The following is a 27507-nucleotide window of genomic DNA, read 5'->3' on the forward strand; positions in this document are numbered from 1 at the left end:
ATGTTACAGGTGTAGTGTTTTGAAATCACCATGCAAAACACACGTCTTGCTGAACTGCGAAAGAGTCGTAAACTTCCTTTGTTACCTGAGACAATGTTTTAATTCACAATATTTCACAAATCTTATTATACTATGGGAGATAATCTGAAGTTGACCCAAAATGATTGGCATATCTCACAATTCCTGTTTCATAACTCAATGAAAACATTTGGCATTTTTCTAAAATTGCCATATTTCCATTTTTGTTTTTCTCATTTTAAATTGAAAAGAACTGTATCACGAGCACAGATACAAAGGAATGATGGGATCAACTAGGCTGTAGCTGCCACATTTTATTAATGCTTTGAATAAACAAAGTGTAACACAACAAAAAGGGAAAAAAAATCAGCAGAAAAGGCAGCAACAAAACACACTTAGACCCCATACACACTATTAGATTGTCTGCAGATTTTTGTCTTCAGATTTACCAAAACCATATAATATGAGGTCAAACCTTAAGCGTTTCAATTTGTATGCAATCAGGCAGGCCCTTGCACTACATGGTTTTGGTAAATCTGAAGACAAAAATCTGCAGAAAATCTAATAGTGTGTATGGGGCCTAAGAATTACATTATGAACCATTGTAATGTACATTTTCTCACTTAATTTACCGACATACTATAGGTCAGAGCAGTACAAAATTATAGTATATTTAAAGATAAAGAAATTTTCATTAAAAGAAAAAAAAGACCACTAAAACTTTCTAGTGCTTTTTTTGTTTTGTGGTAAGTTGTAACCCATTAGAGCCTCCTTCAGGTTATTCTAGTTCAGTGACTTATAATTAGCACTTTTTAAACTTTTTTTTCCTTTCTTCTTTTTTTTTTTTTAAATAAAAGGCAGTTGCTATCCCTGACAAAAAAAAAGAAAAGAAAAAAAAGCAGCTTTTGCTGTAATACTCACCTTCTCTTTAGGAGCTCCCCTTGCAGTAATTTCTTTACATCTAGATGTAGCCTGGGCTCACTTTAGTGCTGCAGTAAACAATACTCCTTCGTCATTACATGAGTGCCATGCTGTGCAGCAGTAAGGGCCACCCACCACCACAAGCAAAATAAAAGAACTAGAAAAGATCTGACAATCTTAAAAAAAAAAATGTAAACGATTTTAAAAAGGTCATCTATATATCTTAAAAGACATTAAAACTTTGCTAGCAGGCTTCTAACACTTTGCAAGGTTTAGAAATGGTTCATCACTGACAAGAAGATTGTACCTCTGACCTGATGTGTACAGATTCAGTTAAAAAAAAAAACAATAAAAATCATTTTAAATCCAGAATAAAACAAGACTCTGGTGTAGGCATGATCCTAAGGAAACTTTCTATAATCAGATAAAAAAAAATTCTGTTTTCCTGGCCTCTTCGTGTCAACACGCTCCTGGGATTTAGCTAGCGATGTCAAAGAGAAGGGGTGAAAAAAGAAAAAGAAAGAAAATATAATCCAAACAACTGGTACACTGCTGAAAGATTTAATGAGATATAGAAGAGACTGACAAAACAGCTATACTAAAAGGAAAAGAAGGTGACTGTGAGACTTCCGTCAAGTAATGCCTATTGAATATGTTGGGGGAATGCCAGCTTGCTGCCCTGTAGATCTCCTCCATAGATACCTTAATCCATAGGCTACTTTCACACTGAGGAGGTTTTCAGGTGTTTTAGCGTTAGAAATAGTCTCTAACTAATGTCTGAAAACCACCTCCCATTCATTTCATTTTCACACTGCGGCGGTGCACTTGCGGGACGTTAGGAAAAGTCCCGCAAGTAGTATTTTTGGGGTGGTTTGGGAGTGCTGTATACTGTATACAACATGGGCGCTTTTAACCCCTTCTTCGTCCACTAGTGGGGGTTAAAAGCACCCCGCTAGTTGCCAAAAATCGCTGCTAAAACGTGCAGTGCTTTAGTGCTAACGGATGGGTGCTGCAGTGTGAAACTGGCCTTATAGACCAAGAAGTTGACACATTTCTCATTGAATGAGCCCTCAACACTGCAGAAGGGGAAAGCCAACAAAGAATATGCTTCTTTTATGAATCTTACCAACCAGGAAGATAGTACTCCAGGAGATGCTGTGGCAGACATTCACCATATTCAACAAATTTAGCATTTCTGATTTTCCAGGTTCCAATGGGTAATATTGTAACATAATTTCCCAGTTCCAATGAAAAGAAGAGGAAACCTTGGGAAGAAACTTAGGCAAGGGTCTCAAGACTACTCTATCTAGAAGGATTTGACAGAATGGATTACTACAGGATCTTTTAATGCCAATACTCATCAAGCCAAAGTAATTTAGGGTAGGATCCAGATGGAAATCAAATGATTTGGAGAAAAAGGAGCACAGACCCAAAGGACCAATGACAGATCCCATGTGGGAAACAGGACTTTAGACGGAGAAACAATCTTGAAGACTGCCTTTAAAAATTGCTGTACTAAAGGCTTTTCTGCTCACCTTCAAATCCGTAAAGAATCCAGCTTTGAACTTGGGCAAAGAGGAACAATCTTTTCTAAATGCAAAATCAGGTGGACATAATGGATACTTTTCCAGACTTGACATGAATCAGTCTAAATGGCATGAATCAGCCTAAATGGAGTTGTTGCAAACTGCGGTGTAACAGATGTCCCTTTTGAAAGAGATCCCTCTTCAATGAGGGATGCTAGGTTGGAGATTCAGCCATGTGCAGCAGCAGGAACTAACTCCTCCAGGGCCAAAATGGCAACACTACTAAAATCCTGACCTTCTCTTGCTGTAACTTCCTGGGAACATGAAGTAGTAGCAAGGTCAGAGGAAAAATATACACCAGGGAAACAAAAAACCATAGTATTGAAAAAGCATCTTCAGCTACTGCATCTTGTACCTTTATGCGAGTTTTGTTCCTTTGGCATAAGGTCTATTTCTGCAGATACTTCATTGTGGCCCTTAAATTTTGACTTAACAAGCCCTCTCCACCCCCCTTTAAATTACTGGCTGTGATGGCTGTGACATGCCCCTTTGCCCACTGGAATATCTCTGCTGGTATCTGAAGCATAGGAAAGTTCCTGGTATTGGTTTGATATGTATGAAACTGCAGTCTTCTTGTCTGAGATGACTCTCACTTGCTCTTCCTTCACTATCAGAAGAAAATGTCAGTGCTGCCAGTGCAGCATGGTTTTGAGCTCTAGGAGTATGCTGGAGTATTGTAATAGCCTTTGTTGTCACCTCTTTTGGATCTGATAGCATCCACAATGGGTGCCCTATCCCCTGAGACTGACATCTGTTCTAAGAATGATCCAGACCCTAAGACTTAGAGGTTTTTCCTGGGAATGGTTTTGTTGAACATTCTACCACAGAAGATTGCAGCAGATTGTGAGGGGAAGTAGAATCTGCTGAGTCAGATATCTGTGATCCCAATGATTCAGGAAACAGAACAGAAGATGCCTGTGATGTCTTCTTACCCAAGAGATGACTGGAATCATAGCTGAAAGTTCCCAGAAAAGACATGTGTGCTCTCACTGTTATTATTATTATTATAATACAGAATTTATATAGCGCCAACAGTTTACGCAGCGCTTTACATGTCCTGCTTTTGTGCATTTTGCTGGGGGGAGGAAGACATGACCCAAGGAGGTGTGTAGTAGCACTCCTCTATACTGCATTCTCTGAACCGGAAGCAGTTGGCTCTTGTTCTGATTTACCAGCCAGCCAAAGCTTACAGGGACATGAATGCAAGCATCTATGGGAAATACCAAAATAATCCAATATTCATTTTCCACCACTTATATGATAGACTTCAGTGATCCCATCTGGAATCATCTGGAATCACTTTGGTATGATGAAGGAGTTTAACTCTTTGAAGTCCAAAACTGGTCTGAATTTTCCAGAGGGTTTTTACACCAAAAATATTGGAGAATACAACCTTGCCTCTTTCTGCCTCTGGAACTGGAGCAATTGTTCTGAACAGTAATTGTTCTAGACATTGATCTAGAGATCTCCTTGTCTTTGGAGACATTGGTAAACGTTCTATAAACATATCCTTAAAAGGTTTCTTGGCAAACTTTATGCAGTAACCTCTATACAATATCAATAACCACTCATTTGAGATTGTCCGCCCAGACACCACAGAACAGGAAATGCCTGACACCCACCTGAAACTCCTGGGAAGGCAAAATCTTAAAAAAATGTTTCAGACACCTTGGTAGAGTGAGAAAATGACTTCTGCTTGCCAACATGCAGGAATAACGCCTGCATCCCTCTCAATTGAGGTCTAAGGAACTTTCCTCTGGGCCAATATGTTATTGCTTCTCTGAACTGGCTTCAAAAAATTCTGGACCAAAATGATTATTGTCTATTCTTTTTTTGTCCTGGGAAATTGACCTAGATTTTCCACCACTGACATTTTGTATAGCCTCCTCAAATGTTTTTTCCAAAAATAATTTTGCCAATGTAGGGAATAAAACAAAATATCCAGTTTGAAAGAGATGTCTCTTTTGCCTTAACCAAATTAGCCGTTAACTTTAGCTCACCTAAAGCTTGCATAATAGAACATTTATTACCCTTGGACGCAAGAGCCACCTGAATATTGGTTCAATCCTTCAGAGGCTTGGCCACTGATGTTAGATTCACTGATGGCCTTCAAGCCAGTCCCACTGTAGAATAAATCTTCTTAAAGTCTGCATCCACTCTGCATTTGATTAGATCATTAAAGGCCACAGAGCTTTCCAGGGGGCAGGGTGACATGTAACACCAGCCCCTGTAATGAGGCATTTACTTTAGGAGAAGAATCCCAGAGGGACAGTCTTCAGCATCAGAAGGGGTAAAACTCAGTAAATCTATTCTGGAGTACAGATTGATTCACTTTTTTCCACTCCTCTTTTAAAAGCTCCTGATGTTGACATCAGCAAAACTGAGGGAGTAGACCTTTTGAAGCTCTGGTAATATTTATGTACCATCTATCTGGGCATTTTGTCTTCCACTTATTCCACTTCCTCCTTTGGGTAAAATTTGGGTAAAGGCAAAGATACATGGAACCAACATCTCAGTTTCAGACTCCTGTGGACTATTAAGCATTCCGTGAACCTCTGTGGGACCCACTGAGTCATCTTCTTGAAACATGAACCATAGTCCAGCTTAGACAGCAAAGAATGGACACCAAAGATGGGCAGGCAAAAGATTTGAGGTGTTGGTGGGACCCTAAGAGTCCTTTATATCTATATATTAAGATCTTCTTGGATGTCTGTGAAACTTCAGTAAGAGGCTAATAATCTAGAAATCCCCTTTGGTACAGTAACTAGGAGATGAGCAGATCTTGAACAACCCACAGTTCTAGGACAGACACAATAATTACTCTCTGCAATTAATGTTTTTACCTCCATTGGAAACACCTGCCCCCCTTTCTACTCCCTATTCTCTCATACTGCTACCAAATCGGATAGGGCTTCTGTACACTGTGCAAAAGTGTTGAGCCATATGTAATATTTTAGAAGCAATTTAGACCCCAAACATTCTTGCCCGGGGACATCTGTGTCCTATGATTTAACTTCAACACCTGGGCCCTCAAGCACAGGAGATGTCAGGGACGAGCTGGCCATAGTGCCGCCAAAGCTCCTAGGCAGAGGCAGATACCCATGCGCAGACGAGCATTTGCGGGTGCCCGTCTTGCCAGACATAGGCTAACGCCTATGCGCATGCACACAAATATAAGCGTGCACAGGTGAGCGCAAATGCATGCGCCTGTTAACCATTAATGCTGGCACCAAATGGCCTATATAAGGGCAGCAGCTGCACTAGTGCATTGCTGTCTGATCTGCAGCTTTACCCCGTATACCTGTTCCTGTGATCTGTGCTTGATTCCTATGTTTGACCCGGCTTATCCTGACCATGCTTGCTCTCCTCTTGCATCTGCCTGATAACCCGTTGCCAACCTCTGCCTGCATCTTGACCATTTCCTGTCTGCTGTTTATGCTTATACCTCAGCCTTCGTTGCTAACCTGGCTTCTCTGACTCTGCATCCAGTTATCTGTCTGTCCTGCTCTTCATAGTGCCTGGTGACGCTGATCCTACATCTGCTGTTACTATTGCCATCTGCTACTTCAGCGTTCCAGCCCAGCTCAGGTGGTACACCTGCCGCACACTTCTGCAACCAATGGAAGGTCTTGTAGGCACTCTTACCTCACCGCACTCTTGCGGCCACTGTCGGAACACCAATGGCCTTGAGCAGGGGCTGTACGAGAGGTCTCCCTCTACACGTCAGGCTCTGCTATGAGGTATGTGACAGGAGAGTCCAGACATATATAAGGAAAATTACAGATAGGGAAGTCTTGGAGCGAGGACAAAAAAAAAGAACACAGAGGACCAGGCTGGTCTCAGATTTCTGCTATGATAGGGAGGGAGGTCAGAGGGTGGAGCTGACCTGCGAGTATGCTGACACAAGGAGACCACAAAAGCTAAAAAATATGATATGTATTTAAATCGGCAACATCATATAATGTAGTTAACTTTGAAGAGGTAGAATTGAAAGTACTTGAATGATCCCAGTAAAAACTGGTTCTGTTATAATGCCCCGTACACACGAGCGGATTTTCCGTCGGAAAAAACTTGGATGGTTTTTCGACGGATTTCACCTCATGCTTGCCCTGCATACACACGGTCACACAAAAGTTCTCTGAACTTTCGAAAATCAAGAACGCGGTGACGTACAACACTACGACGAGCAGAAAAAATGAAGTTCGATGCTTCCGAGCATGCGTTGAATTGTTTCCGAGCATGCATAGGAATTTTGCGCGTCGGAATATGTACAGACGATCGCATTTTCGGGTAGGAACTTTTCCCAAGCGAAAAATAGAGAACATGCTCTTATTTTTTTGCTGGCTGGAATTCCACCAGCAAAAGACAGATGGAGCATACACACGGTCGCATTTTCCGACAAAAAGTTCTCATCGGAGTTTTGCTGGCGGTATTTCCGTTCGTGTGTACGCGGCATAAGAGTAAAAAATGGTTTGTATGCCATCGATCTCATATATATCTAGTAAACATAAAACAAAAATAGGTGTTTGAAAGTACTGATTTAATTCAAATTTTGTTGTGCCAACAACAAAGGAAATATTTTACCTAAATCATTGGGACACAGAGTGCCTATCAAAACATTAACTTTTTGGGAACATTTCAGTATTGCAAGCGCTTATACAAATATTTCAAATATGTTAAAACCGAGCATTTGTTAAATTCAAACATTTGGTTCTGGCTGGCTGCCCCTAACACACAAAAACATCTGAGCAGAATATTAAACACTGCAAACAACATATGATTTTCTGCTAGGCGGGAGAATGTTCTGTTGGGCCTGCTTCATTAAGAATATGCACGTATGCTTTTGCATCCATGTGTCAGCAAACCAGGCTGAAGAACACAAACGTGGTCTCAAATATGCATATTGTGTACAGCGGACAATTTATAAAATTCACTATCAAATGTGGCCACATTGTTCAAATGTACGCTTTCTAAATTGTGGCATACCTAACAACATTTTGATTTTCCTGTAATGATTTTAGGGCAATTTAAGATTCACTTTTCATACTGGAACAATACTTAGTTAAAATGAAGCTAAACCAAAATTATTTAAAACAGCACACGGCTGCTACAATATGTCCCTTCTGCAGTAATGCAAATGTACCTGCTAATTTGCAGTTTTCCATCTAATGCAAATACACCTGCAAATTTGCATTCTTGGCACACTTCAGCTGTCCCAGAATGACCGACTTCTGTGCATATGGAAGGTGGAGGTATTTTGGGGTGCCTTAGTTCCTTTTTTAAGTGCATAGTTATAATTAAGGGTGGAGAAAAACATTGATAGTAATAAAGCCATAACACATGCTTTGTGAGGGTACCACAGTGCACATGCACAGAAATGCAGGCTTTGATCATAGCAAGCGCACAATTTCATTGGCTCCTGCGTATGCTGCAATAAATACTAAAACTAAGACTGTTTTCTTTAAAAGCTTACTATTAGACCTCTTTCATACTGTGGCGCTTTTCAGGCATTTTTTGCTAAACATAGCGCATATAAAGCGCCTGAAAAGCACCTCTCAAACCACCCCAGTGTGAAAGCCAGAGTGCTTTCACACTTGAGCGATGCACTTGCTGGACATGAAAAAAAGTCCTGCAAGCAGCATCTTTGGGGCGGTGGAAGAGCGGTATATACATCGCTCCTTCACCACCCTTGCCATTAAAATCAATGGGCAGTGCTGCCGGAGTGCCTGCAAAGCATCTACAAAGCGCTTTGGCAGAGGTGCTTTGCGGGCACTTTTAACCCTTTATTCAGCCGATAGCCGGGGGTTAAAAGCGCCCCACTAGTGGTCAAAAAGTGCCGCTATAACAACGGTAAAGAGCCACTAAAACTAGCAGCACTTTACCGCTAACGCCCCCCTGCCCCAGTGTGAAAGTAACCGTTTATCTGAGCTGTTCATTTTTTTGATACTTTGCCCCTCTCACCAGAGAACAGTTATGTTGCTTCTTATATTATAGATTTTTAGGTTTGTTTTAAAGGCAGAATTTTACCATAAATATTTACTTCACCTTGCACATAAAGCACAAAAACAGCATTATTTAAATGTTTAATGCAACAGAATCACGGTGATTGCACCCGTGATTCAAATCGCCTAGGTGTGAATGGAGCCTAAAAGCCTTTGCAGCTTACCAGTTTAGATTTACACAGGAGGTCTGGTGCTAGAATTATTGCTCTCACTCAGATGATCGCGATGATACCTCACATGTGTGATGCAATCACTGCTTACAGATGCGCGTGCATTCGCCACTGCGTGTGAGCATGGGTGACCGGGTGCTTTAAAAAATTGTTTGTATTATTTTATTATTTCTTTTATTTTTACACATTTTTTTTAAATCATTTTGACAGGTACTCTTTATGGAGAGATGGGGGTCTATTAGACCCCTCCATCTCTCCTTTGGGCTCCAGTGCAGCCAATTAGACACATATTGGTCTGGCTATGCGGCCAGTAAACAAAGAACCAGAACCAGAAGTGACAAAATAGTCATCACTTCCCGGTTCAGATGTCACACAGTGGGAGGGACAACTTTACTTCCTCTCACTGTGAAGACGGAGCTGGATGCCGCCGGCTGCATCATTACTGTGCTACCTGATCGCTCGGGAGAGCCCTGTAAAAGCGGCAACAGCGGGAGGGGGGTAGATTCCTCTTCTGCCACCTGTAAAAGTATTCCAGCAGCTGCCCAGCCACTCGGAGTACTTTTACATTAACCCCCCCTGGCGGTATTCCCGAGTGTGGCTCGGGGTGAGATTTCAGTACCATTAGCGGTAACCCCAAGCCACGCATCGCTGGATCCTGGAAGAGGTTACTTACCTTGTCCCCGGGAGCCCGTGATGTACTCCCGCTGTGTACAGTGGCTGGATCTTCCGCCAGATGCACTGGCCCCGGCTTCCATTCCCTGTGAGCATCGCGAAGCAGGGGGGTGGAACCAGTGGCAATTTCAAAATGTATAAAACACAAATGCACTGATACATTGTAATCCTATTGGATTACATTACTAAATAAAATAAAATTCACTTTAGTTTGCCCCCCAGTGCTTTATCCAGTGCCCCTGCCTGCAGTTTTACTGTACTTTCTGTCTGGAAACTGCAGAACGACCATGGCATCAAAAAAGCGCGCCTCTACTTCTAAATATGACCTGCTGGAAAACAGCGACAGCGATACAGAATCACTTGCAGAAGTGAGTAATAGCAATTCGTGGGGAAGTTCATCATCAGGCACGGAAAGTGATTTCAGTGATGATCCTGTGAATGTGCTCAGTGATGTGCGGACTTAGTGCTCGATTGACTGCGGTACGGAGCACGCAGCGCCCCCAAGATTCCCGTTTACCAGAGCACCCGGTATCAAAGTGGAGGTTCAAGATGACAACCCCTTGGGATACCTCCAACTCTTTTTGACTGATGAGGTTATAGAAAAAATTGTTACGGAGACAAAACGGTACCAGGAGCAACAAGCTGCTATACCTCAGAGGTTTTCAAGGAGCAGAAAGTGAGAACCAGTGACCAAAGAGGACATCTGGAAGTTTCTGGGCCTAATTATTCTTCAGAGAGTGGTGGGGAAACCCCTGCAGAAGTGGTACTGGACAACCAACAAATTGCTAGCCACTCCTTTTTTTGGCACCGTCATGTCAGAGTACAAATTTTCTCTCATAATGAAATATCTGAACTTTCAAAATAATGAAGAATTTGATGAAACTTCTCATCCAGCTCCAAAACTGAAAAAGATTTGGGAGGTATATCAAATTATTCAGAAAAATTTCCAGCAGACCTACATACCAGACAGAGATGTCAGTATCGACGAAGTCTAATGGCCTACAAAGGAAGACTCAGCTGGATACAGTATATCGCGTCTAAGAGAGCATGATTTGGCATAAAATCATTCATGCTCTGTGAATCCAGCACTGGTTACATATGGAATTTGGTCCTTTACACCGGGAAAGGAACCAAATTCATCGAAAGATTCAGTAATTATGGAATGGCAACCGCTTCCGTTCTTACTTTGATTGAGCCATTGCTGAATCAGGGCTACTGTTTAACCACAGATAATTTTTACACTTCTTCAGAACTATATGAGTTCCTTCTACAGCACAAGACGGATGCATATGGAACCATTAGAGCTAACCGGCGTGACATACCGCCAACCTTTGGCAATAAAAAGCTCAAGGCAGGAGAAATAGTTGCCTGGCAGAAAGGCAAAATGATGGCACTGAGATGGCGTGATAAAAAAGATGTGTGCCTAATGAGTACTATTCACAACACCTCTACTGTCATGGTACACACAAAAGGTGGAAAAGACGTAATGAAACCACAAGTTGTGATGGACTACAACAACACCATGGAAGGTGTTGACAGAGCTGACCAGGCCATGACTTTTTATCCTGCTATGAGAAAGCAACAAAAAAAAAATTACAAAAGAATCTTCAGGCATCTTCTTGAACAGTGCCTATGGAATGCATTCATTCTCTTAAAAAAATTAAATGACAGGCCTGTGGTTCATGCAGACTTTGTTTGGAAAGTTGCTGAACTTATATTTCTCAAGCACCAAATACCAACCACTGTAAATAGATCTGGACGTCATGCTGCTGGCATTGTGAACGCCTGACTGGTCATCACTTTATGGTGCACATTCCACCAACGGAAAAGAAGTCAGCACCCACGAAGATGTGTGTGGTTTTCTGCTCTAAGCGTGACGACACTGGAAGGAAAATCAGAAAAGAAACCAGGTTCTACTGTCCTGACTGTGACTTTGTGCTGTACCATGTTTTAACATTTTCCATACCCGGGATGTTTAGTGAAGCAATATGACTACTAATATAGCACTCTTGTTTGGCCAAAAAAAAGTCAGTGTTTTTGATTATATTATTTACTAAAATGTGTTGAATAAAAATTATTATTACTATTATTTTATTATTTGTTATTATTTATAGGTATTTATTATATTATAGTTTATGATTTGTGTTTCAAACTTTATCATACTTAGGATGTCTACTGGACTCTTGTTTGGACAGATTTTAGTGAGTTATTCCTTATGCCGCATACACACGACCGGACTTTACGGCATACTTGGTTCGGTGGACCGGAGTTCGTCGAACAATTCGATCGTGTGTGGGCTCCAGCTGACTTTTTCCCCCCAAAAGTTTGCCGGACCTAGAAATTAAACACGTTTCAAATCTTTTCGACGGATTTGAGTACGGTCGAAAAGTCCGCTCGTCTGTATGCTAGTCCAACGGACAAAAACCAATGCTAGGGCAGCTATTGGCTACTGGCTATGAACTTCCTTGTTTTAGCCCGGTCATACGTCATCACGTATGAATCCGTCGGACTTTGGTTGATCGTGTGTAGGCAAGTCCGTTCATTCAGAAAGTCCGTCGTAAAGTCCGTCAAAAAGTCCGCCAGACAAAGTCTGCTGTAAAGTCTGGTCGTGTGTACGCGGCATAAGAATTACAGGCCTACAAGACCTACAATATAGAACGCCAAATTTCCATGCAAAATAATGGTACCGCTTTCAGCACCTAAAATCTAAAATAATCATACCGCCAGGGAGGTTAAAGGAAATCGCTGGCCCTAAAAAATGACACCAGGATCATGGTTGTAGTCTCAACCATGATCCCGGTATAACAGCTTCAGTTACTGCAACGTATATATACTGTGGCTGGTAGGGAGTTAAACACATTTAAATTTAGGGTTTATTTACACTTTAATGATACCAACAAAAAGCAAAGATTTAGATGAGACGGCAATGGGGGTTATTTACTAAAATTGGAGAGTGCAAATTCTGGTGCAGCTCTGCATAGAAACCAATCAGCTTCCAGGTTTTATTGCCAAAGCTTAATTGAACAAGTTAGAAGCTGATTGGCTACCATGCACAGTCGCACCAGATTCTGGGTGCTCCAGTTTTAGTAAATTCCCCCCCAAAGTGTATATATAAGATTGTAATTTTCCAGCTATGTGTATGACATTATGCCTGGCAAACAGAACTGAAATAGTTCTATTTCTGTGTTTAGTTCTGTTTGCCAGGCATAATGCTGGCACTACAAAATGTATTCAGTAAGCCAAGAAAACTACTCCCTTATTTCACTTTCCTAGAGCTATCCATTGCTAACACCGTACAATAATTTACTGCTAGCACACCTGTTCATATAAACTGCATGTGTATTCCATAGAGATTACAGCAAGCAAGGTTTTGAAAGATTCCATGAATTATCACATGAAATATGAAGCTGTTTCTTAAATATCACTAATAGAGTGGAGTTAATCAACTATAAGACAAGAGGCTATATATTTTGCAAAGTGAATGTTCACTGATTTTAATTAATACGTTGAAGTTCTGTTAATTTGAATCAACCAATAATGTGATAAGAAAAATCACATTTTATTTTAAATAAAGAGCTGATTCTGACCATCTCAGTGGATGGTTTTAAAAAAGAGCTGAATGCATTCCTAAATGCACAAAATATAACATTTTATATTATTATTATAATAAAAAAATATTAACATTTATAGGTAATAACACCAGAGATTGTTGATCCGTGGAATATCAGTTTGTCATTGGAGGATCAAGTAGGAGCAAATTAGACCATTCTTTATAAAATATTTTTTTCCCTTCCTATGGATTAACTGAGGGTATAGGATTGTGCATATGGATGTATGTGTTTATTTTTATCTATAGGTTGAACTAGGTGGACTTGTGGCTTTTCTTTTGCACATGTTGTGTAATAAAAACCTCTATTTTTATTTTGTTTTGTTTGTTCACTCATTCGCTTTGCAAAGTGAACATACACAAAGTAACTATTTGATTTACAAATTGGGCAGCCTCTACTGTTAGTAAATCAATCCCCCTCTCTATAACAGACTATTGAGAGCTTACACTAATTTCTTGTCCTGTTTGCCTTCACCCTTCTTGGTTGGGCGAGCAGTCTAATGTTGTCCATCCCCTTTAATTTGCCCCTTTTGTAAGTCTTGTGACCTTATGTATAATGTATGTAAGAATGTAAATTTTCAAATTAAATTCTTTTCAAGATTCAGCATCCTGGTATATGGCAGAATTACCCTCCCTATCCTCCCCTTTCAAAGAGTAGAAGACTTGACCTGCTACGTCTGACATTGAAACCAATAACTGATTGCTGTAATAGTGTTTCATTATAAGCGATATAATATATAAATATATATTTGCTGTCACTGGGATATGTTAGAAAAAGGGACAAACAAACGTGAAAAAAAAAAAAAAAATTCCCTCTCTGCAAACTTTTACAAATCTTCTGAACCCAGTATGGCCTAATATGTATTTGTTAATTTTGTGCTCCCTACCAAACTGCTGCAGACAGAAGAAGAGTCCTAGCTGGTAACAAGGGGGTCATAATGTCACTCCTGGATTTCATTTTGCCCTAACTGTGATCGTTATTGGTAATGTTACCTGTCAGTTACCACTCCATATATTGGTTATCATTAAAGCCATCACAAGCCACTGTCTGCTCTCCAGATCTTGGCTAGGCTAAATGTTGTTTTCTTTGCAATTATTTAAAATAGTCTTATAATGAGGTAGCAATTATATTATAAATTTTGTGTCAAATAGGAAAGGAAAGAGTGAGAGATTCGTCCCAATTAGACATTTTTGGGATAATGTTTTCTTCATTTGTAAGAATTATTTTAAGGTCATTTTAAAGGGTCAATTAGATGCTGAAAAGTTAAAAACTGAAACTCCAGGAAAACAGCTAAATACACAGTATGAATACATATACAGTATATCTACTTTTTAACCTGCCCAGTGATATTTAATCCTGTAAAGCAAATATAGCACATTGCACAGCCAAATAGGTAAAAATATGTAGTTAGGCAATTCATCTTCCTGATTAAGCAATGCAGCTTCCTAGGTGAGGCTCCAGGCTGCTCTTTGAACACTAGATCATCACCCATACCCTCACCTATGCTGCCATTTGATAGGCAGTGAGAAGGTGATGTGACACCTCCTCACTGCCTGTTTTAACCCCATAATTGCTGCACAATTGCGACGCAACCTCGCACATTGTGCACAGTTGGGCAGCGTTTGCAGTGCTCCCTCTTTTACTTGAGTTGGTTGCAAGCCTTAAATCTGATCAAGGATTCTAAAATGATAGCAGATGGAGCTTACTGACCATCAAAGATGTATGAATCACAAGAATGACCGGTCCAAAATACAAATCCTGACTGAATGCACCAGGCTCCACCTGAAGTATAGCTAAATTATCAGTTTTAGGTTGACTGTCCCTTTAAGATAACAAAATGCTGATAAAACAGAATCAAAAGACAATTATTTTCTCTTTGTGGCACACACAGACTGTATGCTAATCCAGTGTTATTGAATCTCTGTGTGTGGAGGGTTTTTTTCATTTTTTTGCTTTTTCATACATCATTACCAAATATAATCATCCTCCTATTGATAATCATTTCTGCTATCCAGCCACCGTTGTTGATGATATATGAAGCAGAAAGAATAAGCTTGACTTTTCTCAGCAACATTAACTACAAAGTAGCTGAAACAGCACAAAAGAAAAGCATATTTTGGCTGAACAAAGTAAATGCATTTCAGATAAGAGAGGAGGACAAATTAAGGAAATATATTGTCATGCAACACCTAATATGTCTCTTTGAAAAGAATATATCTCTGGAGGGACACATTTGTTTCAGCCTGAGTAGATTGCTACATTTAAAATGCCTCGACATGAAAAGGAAAACGGCTTCAACCAGTGTGCAAAAATGATCATTAGAAATATTTAATTTCATTTTATTCTTTTGATTCTCACCATTATTTGTGGTGATGGCTAAGGATAAATTGCATTTTAAAGTAGTTCTTCATTTATTCTGGAGAATTCACAGATTACCTGCTAACCCATTTTTGTGTCCAAGTATTATATCTCACTCAACCTTGACTCCATGCAGGCCTATGTATTAGGGATGACCATAGACATATGAGAGCTGTTGAAAGTGTAGGTATGATCCAATCATGTAAGAGTTACTTACCTATTTTTTTCTGCTCTGGTCCGGTCTTGTGATGCTGCAGCTTCAGCTCCCCCTGTCAGTGAGTGGCTGCTGCAGGGGAGAGGAGGGAGCATCAGCAATGGCTGGGACATGGAAACCTATGGGTGATGGCACAGCTCCCAGAATTTCCAGTTGTTGTCAAGCAACCCCTGATCCACAACTGCAGGATCATGGCTCCATGCAGGCTTATATATTAAGGATGGCCATAGACATAGCAGAATGGTTGAAAGTGTAGGTATGGTCTAACCATGCAAGAGTTTAGATTACAACTTGTGCGTTTCTACTTAGCCTAGCTCAGTTTTCTTGCTATCTAAAGAGGCAGGGCAAGAATCAGATAAGCTTGGGCACTTGTGGCTAGCAGTTGCTTACTACAGAGTTATGATAATGTCTTTATTCTGTCTGACCCATTGTTCTTAGAGATATTGGCCAGCCAGTATGTGCTAATAGAACCCAAGACCTGGATAAGAGAAATGACTCTAAACATGAGATAGTCAGTGGATTGAGCTTCAAATGACTGAATGGAATAAAGTGAATCTGTTAGCAGGATATAAACATACACATATTTAAATATTCTTAACAAGCAGTAAGTTAGCTTTAAAGTGAAAGAAAAGCCTAAATTTAGCTATTCTTAAAAATGTCCTCCCTGCCTCCTACCCATCCTACCTAACCTATATAAGATACATCTGGATACTTGCCCCATTTTAATGAGCTCTGGTCCGTTCTTGTGATCCTGCAGCTTCAGCTCCCCCTTGTCAGTGAGTGGCTGCTGCAAGGGAGAGGAGGGAGCATCAGCAACACCTGGGCCATTGAAACATATGGTTGATGTCACAGCTCTCAGAATTTCCACTTGTTGTCAGGCAATCCCTGAGCCACAGCTGTGACCAGACCTGAGAGGATTAAAAATGTACACAGATCTTTTATATACAAGTCAGACTAGATAGGTAGAAAGAGGGAGGAGGGGGCATTTAACCACTTCCCTCCCAAGGCCATCATATGACATCCTGGACATCCTGAGTGGGGATATCTGATTGATGCCTGCGGCTGCAAGCATCATTCAGATATCATCTATTTCAGCCGGCGATTCCCTGCACAGTAAGAACAATCAAAGCAGCAGTTCAGCTGTTTGATCATTTTTATAGTCGGCGGGAGGGGACACCCTCCGGTGCTTCTACCGACTCGCCCATGTGATTGGTGAGCCACAGAAGGATTCTGCTGATGGCGGAAGTTCACCCTAGAGAATACCAGTAACCAGAATCTCTATGATCTTCAGAGGCCTGGGCACGATGTTATGACGTCATGTCCAGCCTGGCAGTTGTAAATACTGGCGTGTACTCTGGAAAGGCCAAAATCGTTTTTTTTTTTATCTTAGCCTTTCCAGCCTAGAGGTGAGATGTGGGGTCTTATAGACCCCACATCTGTCCATAAAGAGGACCTATCTTGCCCTATTCCTATTACAAGGGATGTTTACATTCCTTGTAATAGGAATAAAAGTGATCAAAAGAAAAATTATTAAAGGGGAAGTGTAAAAATATATTTTTTTAATAAAATAAACAATTAGAAAAAAACATTGCGCCCACATATGTAAACGCCGTTCAAACCACCCATGTGAGGTATCGCTGCAAACGTTAGAGCAAGAGCAACAATTCTAGCCCAAGACCTCCTCTGTAACTCTAAACTTGTAACCTGTAAACAATTTTAAGGGGGCGCCTATGGAGATTTTAAAGTACCAAAGTTTGGCGCCATTCCACGAGTGTGCGCATGTGACATGTTAGGTATCTATTTACTAGGCATAACATCATCTTTCACACTGTACAAAAAATTGTGCAAACTTTAGTGGGTTTTTTTTATCCAAAAAAACCCCAAAACACTAAAGTTAGCATAATTTGTTTTGAAACTACAAGTCCCATGAGACATTGCAAGATCCTTACAATCACAGGCATGACTCTTAGAGGCAGAGACGTGATGGGATTTGTAGTTCACCACAGCTGGAGTGCCGAGGTTGCCTACCCCCTGCCCTAGGGTTACTGCTAAAAAAATATATAATGTTTGAGGGTTTGAGTCATTTTCTAGCAAAATAATTATGATTTTTACATGTAGGAGATGAGTACCAGAATAGGCCAGGTATGGAAGTGGTTAAGAATAGTTAGACTTAAGCTTTTCTTACATTTTAAAGCTTTATACAAGCTCTCAATAAAGTCATTCAGATTGGATTACAGCACTCTGCTCTTTACTAACAAGTATGCTTACACTGGAGCTTAGAAGGCTGAATGAATTGCTAAGTCATTGCTGGAAGAGGGGAGCAGGGCAAGCTGAGCTGCTGAAAGTGAAAGTGTTTTCAACTTTAAAATTTGAGGATGAATTGTTCTACAGTGCTTGCACCTACGGGTGCCAGTGAGGGCTTTGTTTAAAGTTCATATACAGCTTTTAAAGAATAAATAAATACTTGTATGTCCATAGCCTGGTCACACAGGAGATGATCTCTGATTTGTTGTAATGCGGTATTCAACTAGTCTAGTCATCTTAATGAGAGGTGAGAAGCATTTGAGCAGTCAGGGTCCTTCTCTGTCATGGCACACTGAGACACACTGAGGGTAAACTCATACTGGCTGGTTGAAGGGCAATCCTAGCAAGGCATCTGTTATTATTGTTATCATCATAGATCAGTGACTTTGAGAGTTTTCATTGTCCCAATATTTCAGTGCAAATTAGGAATTTGTACAAAATGAAAGTGGGTTTTTGCTGTCTATGAGGGTTGTGAAAACTCATTTTAACTATCCTCGGTCTATTTTTATGCCAAAAGGCAAAAAAGTTGACTTTTTTTTAATAAAACACATTTCACCTGAATAGCTAAATGAGTAAAAATTCTACGTTTCAGCCTGTGAAATTTGTGGGGAAATTAATTTTGCCAAAAGCAATGCTGGTCATCTTGATATTAATTTTCTTATACGTTTTAATAATACCTTACTATTCGGAGTTGTAAAGTTCATAATAGAATTTGTCACAAATTATTTTTCCATACACATGGGTATGTTTTTAATTTTCTTAAAACTCCACCAGCATCACAGAATACACTAACATAACTACACACCATGCTCTATTGCTTCGCATTTATCTGGTAGTGTCTACTGGAAACAGTCCATTTCACACAGCCAATTAACTTGTATTGCAGTTCAATGCTATAGTGCTTAACTTGATTTGAAAGGTGACTTCATTGGGACTGTAATTGCTGATCTTTGTTAGTTATAAACAACGTTCCACTTCATAAATCAAACAACACAGTACTGTATTATTAATCTATTGCCAATAATGTGATCATACCATATGATATTATGCTCAATAGAATCCCACTGAAGCATGATCTCACTCGTGAGAACAGAAGGTGCTATAGGTGTCTAGCTTCGGTACATTTCTTTTCGTTTATTATTATTTATTATCACTCTGTTCTGTAATTCTAAATAGATATTTAATGCATATTCAGATGAATTACGGTCCGGAATTACAGTTTATAGGGGCATAAACACAATGATTTGTTTCAGGTTTTTATTCTTTGTTCCAGAACAAAACAATTTATAACTGTATACCAATATTCCACATTAAAGGAGTTTTGTAGTATAAATGCAAAATAAAAATTTCCATAGTTTCAACACCTTCATGTAATGACACAAAAGTATTACCTCTTTATCTGGGATCAAAAGGTGCCATTTCATTTTTCCCTACACCGCCATTTCTTTTTTGGGAAATGTGAAATTATGTTGTAGCCATCCTGTGTACTGTATATAAAGTAATTGATATTACTTTATATATAAAGTAGTTTTAAAGCCCAAGTATATATATATTGCTGCAATCAGTTCTTAGAAATGGTGGCTGCATCAATTTTCACTTTTCAGGCTTAGAACATTTTTCAGCAAGTGCAGAATATATACTGTACATAGATGTTGCCAGAAATGCTGCATCCTTGTTACTTCCTGTGAGCTAAACTGGACATTTAAAACAATGGTATATTGCCTATGTAAATTACTACCCCCATGTAATGGAGATGGGCAAAGGCAGACACGGCTGTATCTATGGAGGTAGTCACGGCTACAGAAAATGTGTTAGTTCTATGAATACTGAGTGAAAATAAAGGAAAGTAGACTAAACATAGAAATAATGGGCACAGTTTGCTGCATATGATGGGCACAGTGGCTGCATATGATGGGCACAGTGGCTGAATTTGATGGGCACAGTGACTGCATTTGATGGGAACAGTCAGCTGCATATGATGGGCACAATGGCTGCATATGATGGGCACAGTGGCTGCATTTGATGGGCACAGTGGCTGCATTTGAGAGGGCACAGTGGCTGCATTTGAGAGGGCACAGTGGCTGCATTTGATGGGGCACAGTGGCTGCATATAATGGGCACAGTTGGCTGCATCTGATGGGCACAGTTGGCTACATATGATGGGCACAGTTGGCTTCATATGATGGGCACAGTGGCTGCATATGATGGGCACAGTGGCTCCATTTGATGGGGCACAGTGGCTGCATATGATGGGCACAGTGGCTGCATAAGATGGGCACAGTGGCTGCATATGATGGGCACAGTGGCTGCATATGATGGGCACAGTGACTGCATTTAATGGGAACAGTCGGCTGCATATGATGGGCACAATGGTTGCATATGATGGGCACAGTGACTGCATTTAATGGGGCACAGGGGCTGCATATGATGGGCACAGTGGCTGCATATGATGGGCACAGTGACTGCATTTGATGGGAACAGTCGGCTGCATATGATGGGCACAATGGCTGCATATAATGGGCACAGTTGGCTGCATTTGATGGGCACAGTTGGCTGCATATGATGGGCACAGTTGGCTTCATATGATGGGCACAGTGGCTGCATATGATGGACACAGTGGCTGCATTTGATGGGGCACAGTGGCTGCATATAATGGGCACAGTGGCTGCATATGATGGACACAGTGGCTGCATTTGATGGGGCACAGTGGCTGCATATAATGGGCACAGTGGCTGCATATGATGGGCACAGTGGCTGCATTTGAAGGGCACAGTGGCTGCATTTGAAGGGCACAGCGGTTGTATTTGATGGGCACAGTGGCTGCATTTTTCAGAATTTTTTAGTTCGTTTTCGCCCCCCCCAAAAAAAATTTTGAGCCGCCACTGGTCATGTAACATAAAAAAATAGAACTACCAACATTTAATTCTCTAGGGTCTGCTTTCAAAAAAACAAAAGTAATGTGTCTGGGGTTTTAAGTAATCGTTAGGCCTAAAATTATTTTTAAAACATGTAAACAAAAAATTTACATTTTTATAAAAATGGCTCCAGGACTACCGTTGTGGAAGGGGTGATGGGGTGATGGGAGGATGGGGGGGGGGGGGGGGGGGGGGCAGAAGGACGGTGGAAGGAGGGTAAGTAGACAAAAATCTTTGTACCGGTCCTAGTTTAGGTAAGGTTAGATCTTGATCTGCATGGGTAGGTTCACTCATATCTACTAACAATACTCATAGCTAAACAGAATCGCTTACCTTGCATGCCTAAGCGGTAACCAGTGGTAAAGTTGGCCAGAAATCCTTTTGCTGTTGAAGTTGAATCTGATGTGAAATACACTGTCATCTGATTGGTTGTGGAGAAAACATCAGGCAATGGATTAACTCCTGTATAAACAGCTAAATAAAAGGAAAAAAACATTTACATTTAATGCTACTGAATTTGAACTACAGTTCTTGACATTTATGTAGACATTTTTATTGCTTATTTTCATTGCTGCACTGTATGAAAAAAGCAGCATAGGCGTTTAATATTCACTGACCCGCATTCGCATATACAACAAAAGATTCAAACAACAAAAGAGTCTGACTGCAATCCTTACACGGATTTGATCATTTTTTTACATTTACTAATATAGGGCTGATTAAAGCGAAACCGCAGACAAACAACTAAATACATAGATGATCTACATATCAGGGAGCTTTTTTTACTTGCCAAATATTTTGTATTTCTGTCCATCCAGTCCTGAGATTTACACAACCCACTCACACAACACAGCCAGAAGGAAAACGCAGCATATTCTATTACTATTTGCATAGCTTCCAACTGTCCCCGATTTTGAGGGACTGTCCCTGATTTGGAGCAATGTTCCTCTGTCCCTCTTCCCTCCTCATTTGTCCCTCATTTTGGTCTGATCTATATAGTTGTATATAAAATGCACCTTTTATCTATCAAAAAGTGTTTCCCAGTGCTAAACCTTTCATCGAAATTCTAAATTGCTTTCTAAATTTTAAAAGACAATATAAAGGAATAGTAGTGGTAAAAAAAAAGCACAATTCTCCTTTAAGGGGGTGTGGTAGGGGGCATGTCCTATGCCTACATACATTTTCTAGTAGGTGTCCCTCATTCCCATCTCAAAATATTGGGAGGTATGTATTTGGGGGCACTCAGCAGGGGGGAGGAGCCAGGAGTGCTGGTGGGAAACTTGTAAGAGGAGGATCAGACTTCTCTGCAAATTGTAAAGCAGGTAAATATGACATGTTTATTGTTATTTTTTTTTTTTATATTTACTTTTACAATCAGAAAATATGACAGGCAGAATTTACCTATTTAAAATTAATTCTTGCAAATAACAGTTACCAGATTGGAAATCCCAATTTGGCTGGGCTTAGTTTTCTCACTAGTAGGTGACTGTCAGTACTGAGCTCAGTAATATATCCATAAGTTAACATTACCTAAAGAGGAACTGCAGTCTGCTCATATAATTTGTAATAAAAACATCTTTTCCATTCTGAAGCTTCCCTCCAATCATTTTGCATATTATTTTATATATACTGTGATTCTGTACTTGCCAAATATGCTGCAGAAATCTCCCTCCGCTAAGTCTGGCTGCAACCATTTTAAATGTGGGCAGCTGAAGCTGCTGCCTGTTCACTTCCTGGATTTACACAGTGGCACACCCTCCAGCTCTGCAGCTCTCATTGGCCCTCTTATGATTCATCCCCCCTCCTTTCCTGGCAAACTCTCATGAGAGTGAGAGAGAGAGCTGTGCATGATGTCATAAACCTAGGCTAACGACCAGACAAGAAACAGGAAGTGGGAAGTATAAGGGATTTACTGGCAGATTTTTTTTTTATTATGCAAAGTTACATAGTTAGCAAGGTTGAATAAAGACACCAATTCATCCAGTTCAACCTGAGTGAGTGTGGGTGCGTGTTTACAATTGTCCCTATCCCTGTACATTTTGTCTCATTAAGATGCTCATCTATTATATTATTATTTATTTAAGGTACCCATATAGCGCCGTCAATTTACGCAGCACTCCACACATACATCGCACACTCACATCGGTCCCTACAATCCAAGGTCCCCAACTCACATTCATATACTAGGGCCAATTTTGTACAGATTTTGCACTCCTCATTATGAAAAAAAGATATGATTTACAAAAAGGAATCTGTGGAAGGCAGAAGATGTGACCCATGTACTTGACAAAACAGAAAGGTTGAAACTTTCTGGTTACTGCAGTCTGAGAATCAGGGCTCCTGAATGGTACAAGAATGCACTTGCTAGTACACAGAGGCAATTAGCGTCTGAATTTCTGTGCTGGAGCCCATCAGTGCTCTTGGGGTACTGCCTGGTGTACTTTAACCACTTAAGCCCGGGACCATTTGGCTGGCCAAAGACCAGAGCACTTTTTGCGATTCAGCATTGCGTCGCCTAAACCGACAATTGCGTGGTCGTGCGACGTGGCTCCCAAACAAAATCAACGTCCTTTTTTCCCCACAAATAGAGCTTTCTTTTGGTGGTATTTGATTACCTCTGCGGTTTTTATTTTTTGCGCTATAAACAAAAAAAGAGCAACAATTTTGAAAAAATGCCATTATTTTTTACTTTTTGCTATTATTATTATTTTATCATTATACAGGATTGATATAGCGCTAACAGTTTGCGCAGCGCTTTACAACATGAGGGCAGACAGTACACTTACAATACAAATCAATACAGGAGGGATCAGAGGGCCCTGCTTGTTAGAGCTTACAATCTAAAAGGGAGGGTCAAGTGGAAACAAAAGGTAATCACTGTGGGGGCTGAGCTGATGGAGAAAATGAAAAAACAGTTGTTGTTAGGTGTGGGTAGGATAGGCTTCTCTGAAGAGAAGGGTTTTCAGGGATCGTCTAAAAGCTAATAGAGTAGGAGATAAGCGGACAGATTGGGGTAGGGCATTCCATAGGATTGGAGAGGCTTTAGAAAAGTCCTGGAGGCAAGCATGGGAGGAGGTGATGAGGGAGCTAGAGAGCAGAAGGTGTTGAGCGGAACGAAGAGAATGAGTAGATAGTATTTTGCTATAATAAATATCCCCAAAAAATCTATAAAAAAAATATTTTTTCCTCAGTTTAGGCCGATATGTATTCTTCTACATATTTTTGGTAAAAAAATCGCAATAAGCATATATTGATTGGTTTGCGCAAAAGTTAGAGCGTCTACAAAATAGGAGATAGTTTTATGGCATTTTTATTAATATTTTTTTTTACTAGTAATGGCGGCGATCAGCGATTTTTATCATGACTGCGACATTATGGCGGACACATCAGACAATATTGACACATTTTTGGGACCAATGGCATTAATCAGTGCAATTAAAAATGCATTGATTACTGTAAAAATGTCACTGGCAGTGAAGGGGTTAACACTAGGGGCAGTGAAGGGGTTACTGTGTGTCCTAGTACGTGTTCTAACTGAAGGGGGGATGGCACTGTGCAGGGAAGCTAACAGATCGCTGTTCATACTCTGTATGAACAGACGATCTGTCAGTTCACCCCTCAGAGAACCGGAAACTGTGTGTTTACACACACAGCTCCTGGTTCTCCGTGTGCTCCGAGCGATCGCGGGAGTCCGGCGGTGATCAAGACCGCCGGGCACTCGCATCAGCTTGGGGGGCGAGGAGGGGGTGCGCGCCCCCTAGTGGCCACAGGGCGAAGCAACGTTACATAACGTCGCTTCGTCCAGCCGTGCCATTCTGCCGCAGTACTGTACAACTGCGGCGGCTGGTCGGCATATGGTTAAGAGATGCACACTAAATAATGGGGTTAGAAGGTTATTCTTCTGCAACACAGTATTGTACAGTAAAAATAAAACATTTATTGCTGATGATATATATCATAGAACATTATTCAACCCCTTCACGCTGACATAATGCAAATATGTGGCCTTCAGCTTGAAGGGGTTGTACTGGGGTGATGCCTCCAGCTGGAGCTAAGAAGCCGCTCGGCTGTTATCCCCCGCTGCCTTCCACGGCTCGCTCGGGGCCCTCCCGTCACCCACCGACTTCCTGTTTACTGAAGACTTAAAAGTGCCAAATTTTAAAAAATGACAGTATTCAAAACAGCCAAACTTGGCGTTTTGAATGCTTTTAAGTGCAAAAGAGGGATTTGGGATCTTATAGACCCCAGATCCCTCCACAAAGAGTACCTGTTACTGCCTATTACCGTCACAAGGGATGTTTACAATTCTTTTGACAGAAATAAAAGTGATCAGAAAAACATTTTTTTTTTTTATTTAAAAAGGGATAGTATAAAAAAATAAAAAATATAAATAAGAGAAAAAAAAACTAAGAATTTACAGCGCCCCATCCCTCCGTGTTTGCGTGCAGAAGCGAATGCATACGTAAGTCACACCCCGTTGACGAAGTTCTTGTAAACGTAACACATACGGGGGAGAAGCTACGTTTGACGTCACCCGCTGCCATCCAGATAGTTCTGGTGTTACATTTTATGCTCGTTTTATCTGGCTCTATGCGAGTCGTTTTTTGTAATAATAAACTGCTGATTCTTATCAAACGGAGACTGCTTAGATCTTTGTTTATTCTTTATTGGGCATATCCTTTGTGGATCCGGGAGTTCCTGTGTTGAGACTGTACCAGTTCCTGGGATCATTAATACCTGTTTGGTGTGATATGTGCATTTGATATGATATGTGCATCCTGTTAGTTCAGGAGTGCATATATTGAGGTGAGCGAAGCAATTGCAATTGAAGGTGGAGGGATTGTCAGTTGTAGCTGTTGCTCCTGTTATTTCCATCACATGGAACATCCTTCTTATGTCGTGTACACACGATAGGACATTCAGACAACAAAATCCATGGATTTTTTCCGACAGATGTTGGCTCAAACTTGTCTTGCATACACACGGTCACACAAATCTTGTCGGAAATTCCGAACGTCAAAAACGCAGTGACGTACAACACATAAGACGAGCCGAGAAAAATGAAGTTCAATAGCCAGTGCGGCTCTTCTGCTTTATTCCGAGCATGCGTGGAACTTTCTGCGTCGGAATTGTGTACACACGGAATTTACGACAATGGATTTTGATGTTGGAAAATTTGAAATCCAGATCTCAAATTTTGTGTGACGGAAATTCCGATGGAAAATGTCCGATGGAGCCTACACACGGTCGGAATTTCCGACAACAAACTCCCATCGAATATTTTACATTGGAAAATCTGACCATGTGTACGGGGCATTATTGTTTCCTGGGCTCTTTTGGATTCACCATTTATCTATATGGACTACATGCTCTTTTTATCATAATTTATTTGTGTTTAAATTTTTGAGCTGAGCTATTTTTGTTTTATTAATTGTTTTTGGATGTTGTGAATATCTATTTGTGTTCAGCCACAGTTTGTTTTAATTAGTCCTTTGCGCTGATTGCTTTCTATTGCATACGTAAGTCGCTCCCGCAAATGCAGTGTTCAAACCACACATGTGAGGTATCACCGCAAAATTTTTAAACTGTCGCCTATGAAGATTTTTAGGTATCGTAGTTTGTCGCCATTCCATTCTAACACCAATTTTTACATTGTACAAAAAAATTGGGCTAACTTTACTGTTTTGGTTTTTTTTGATTCATAAAAGTGTATTTCTTCCAAAAAATTGCATTTGAAAGACTGCTGCGCAAATACAGTGTGAAATAAAATATTGCAACGATCACCATTTTATTCTCTAGTTGTCTGCTAATAAAATATTTATAATGTTTGGGGGTTCTAAGTCTAAGTAGGTTCTAAGTAAGTTAGCAAAAAATACAGATTTAAATTTGTAAGCACCAAATGTCAGAAAAAGGCTTAGGCAAGAAGGAGTTAAAGCCCTACTGGACTTTTAGCTTAATCAGCTAAATTACATTCTAGGTACATCAAAAATGGGTTCAAAGTCTTACAGTTCATTTTTTTAGAAAACAGCCACAACCTGAGTAGAAAAGCCTCTTCCCCGCCGGCATGCTGCAGAGAAGAATCCTTGCTTACCAGAGGCGGCTCTCTAATTAGGCAAATTAGGCGGTCGCCTTAGGCCTCACCCACAAAGGGGCCTCGCGGCCGCCTAATTTGCCCATACCGCAACCTCGATGATTCGCCGGGACCGCCCTGCATTCTCGATCTGGAGTCCCGGCAAATCAGATTCCCGCAATGCCCGTGGCTTGTGCGGGGTATCTCCGCTCCTGCACGCCACAAGCTTCACTCCACTCCACTGTGCATTGCAGCCGGCATCTCTCCCCAGCTGCCTGACACATACAGTGCACTGCGGAGCGAAGCGAACTGAACCCGCCCTCCTCCTCTCCTCCTGTGCTGTGATGTTTTCCTGTGCATGGAGGAGGAGGAGGGAAGGAGTCACACCACTGTACCGAGAGGCGCGCTGGTCTGAGGTCTGTGTCATCTAAAAGTGAGCCTTGGAGGGGAGGAGGGCATGAAGAGGAGGGCGAGGGAGGGGGAACAAGCAAAAAGTTCACTTGGAGTGATTTGGGGGAGAGGATATCCATCCATCCCCCATACCATCCTGGCTCCATCCACCCCACCCCAATCCTGGCTCCATCTATCCCCTGATCCAACCCCAGCTCCATCCATCCCCCCATACCATCCCAGCTCCATCCACCCCACCCCCATCCCATCCCGGCTCCA

At 40.9% G+C, this 27507-nt stretch overlaps 1 protein-coding gene across 1 annotated transcript in view; it reads right to left on the reverse strand.

The window, feature by feature from the left end:
- TMPRSS15 (transmembrane serine protease 15) overlaps positions 1-27507 on the reverse strand; it is a 615681-nt gene that overhangs the window by 216444 nt on the left and 371730 nt on the right. The window contains exon 16 of the mRNA XM_073617070.1: positions 21102-21242. Coding sequence (XP_073473171.1) covers positions 21102-21242 — 141 coding nt within the window. The remainder of the gene's footprint in view (positions 1-21101; positions 21243-27507) is intronic.

This window comes from Aquarana catesbeiana, linkage group LG02 (genome assembly GCF_042186555.1).
Source record: "Aquarana catesbeiana isolate 2022-GZ linkage group LG02, ASM4218655v1, whole genome shotgun sequence".
Classification (NCBI taxonomy): domain Eukaryota; kingdom Metazoa; phylum Chordata; class Amphibia; order Anura; family Ranidae; genus Aquarana; species Aquarana catesbeiana.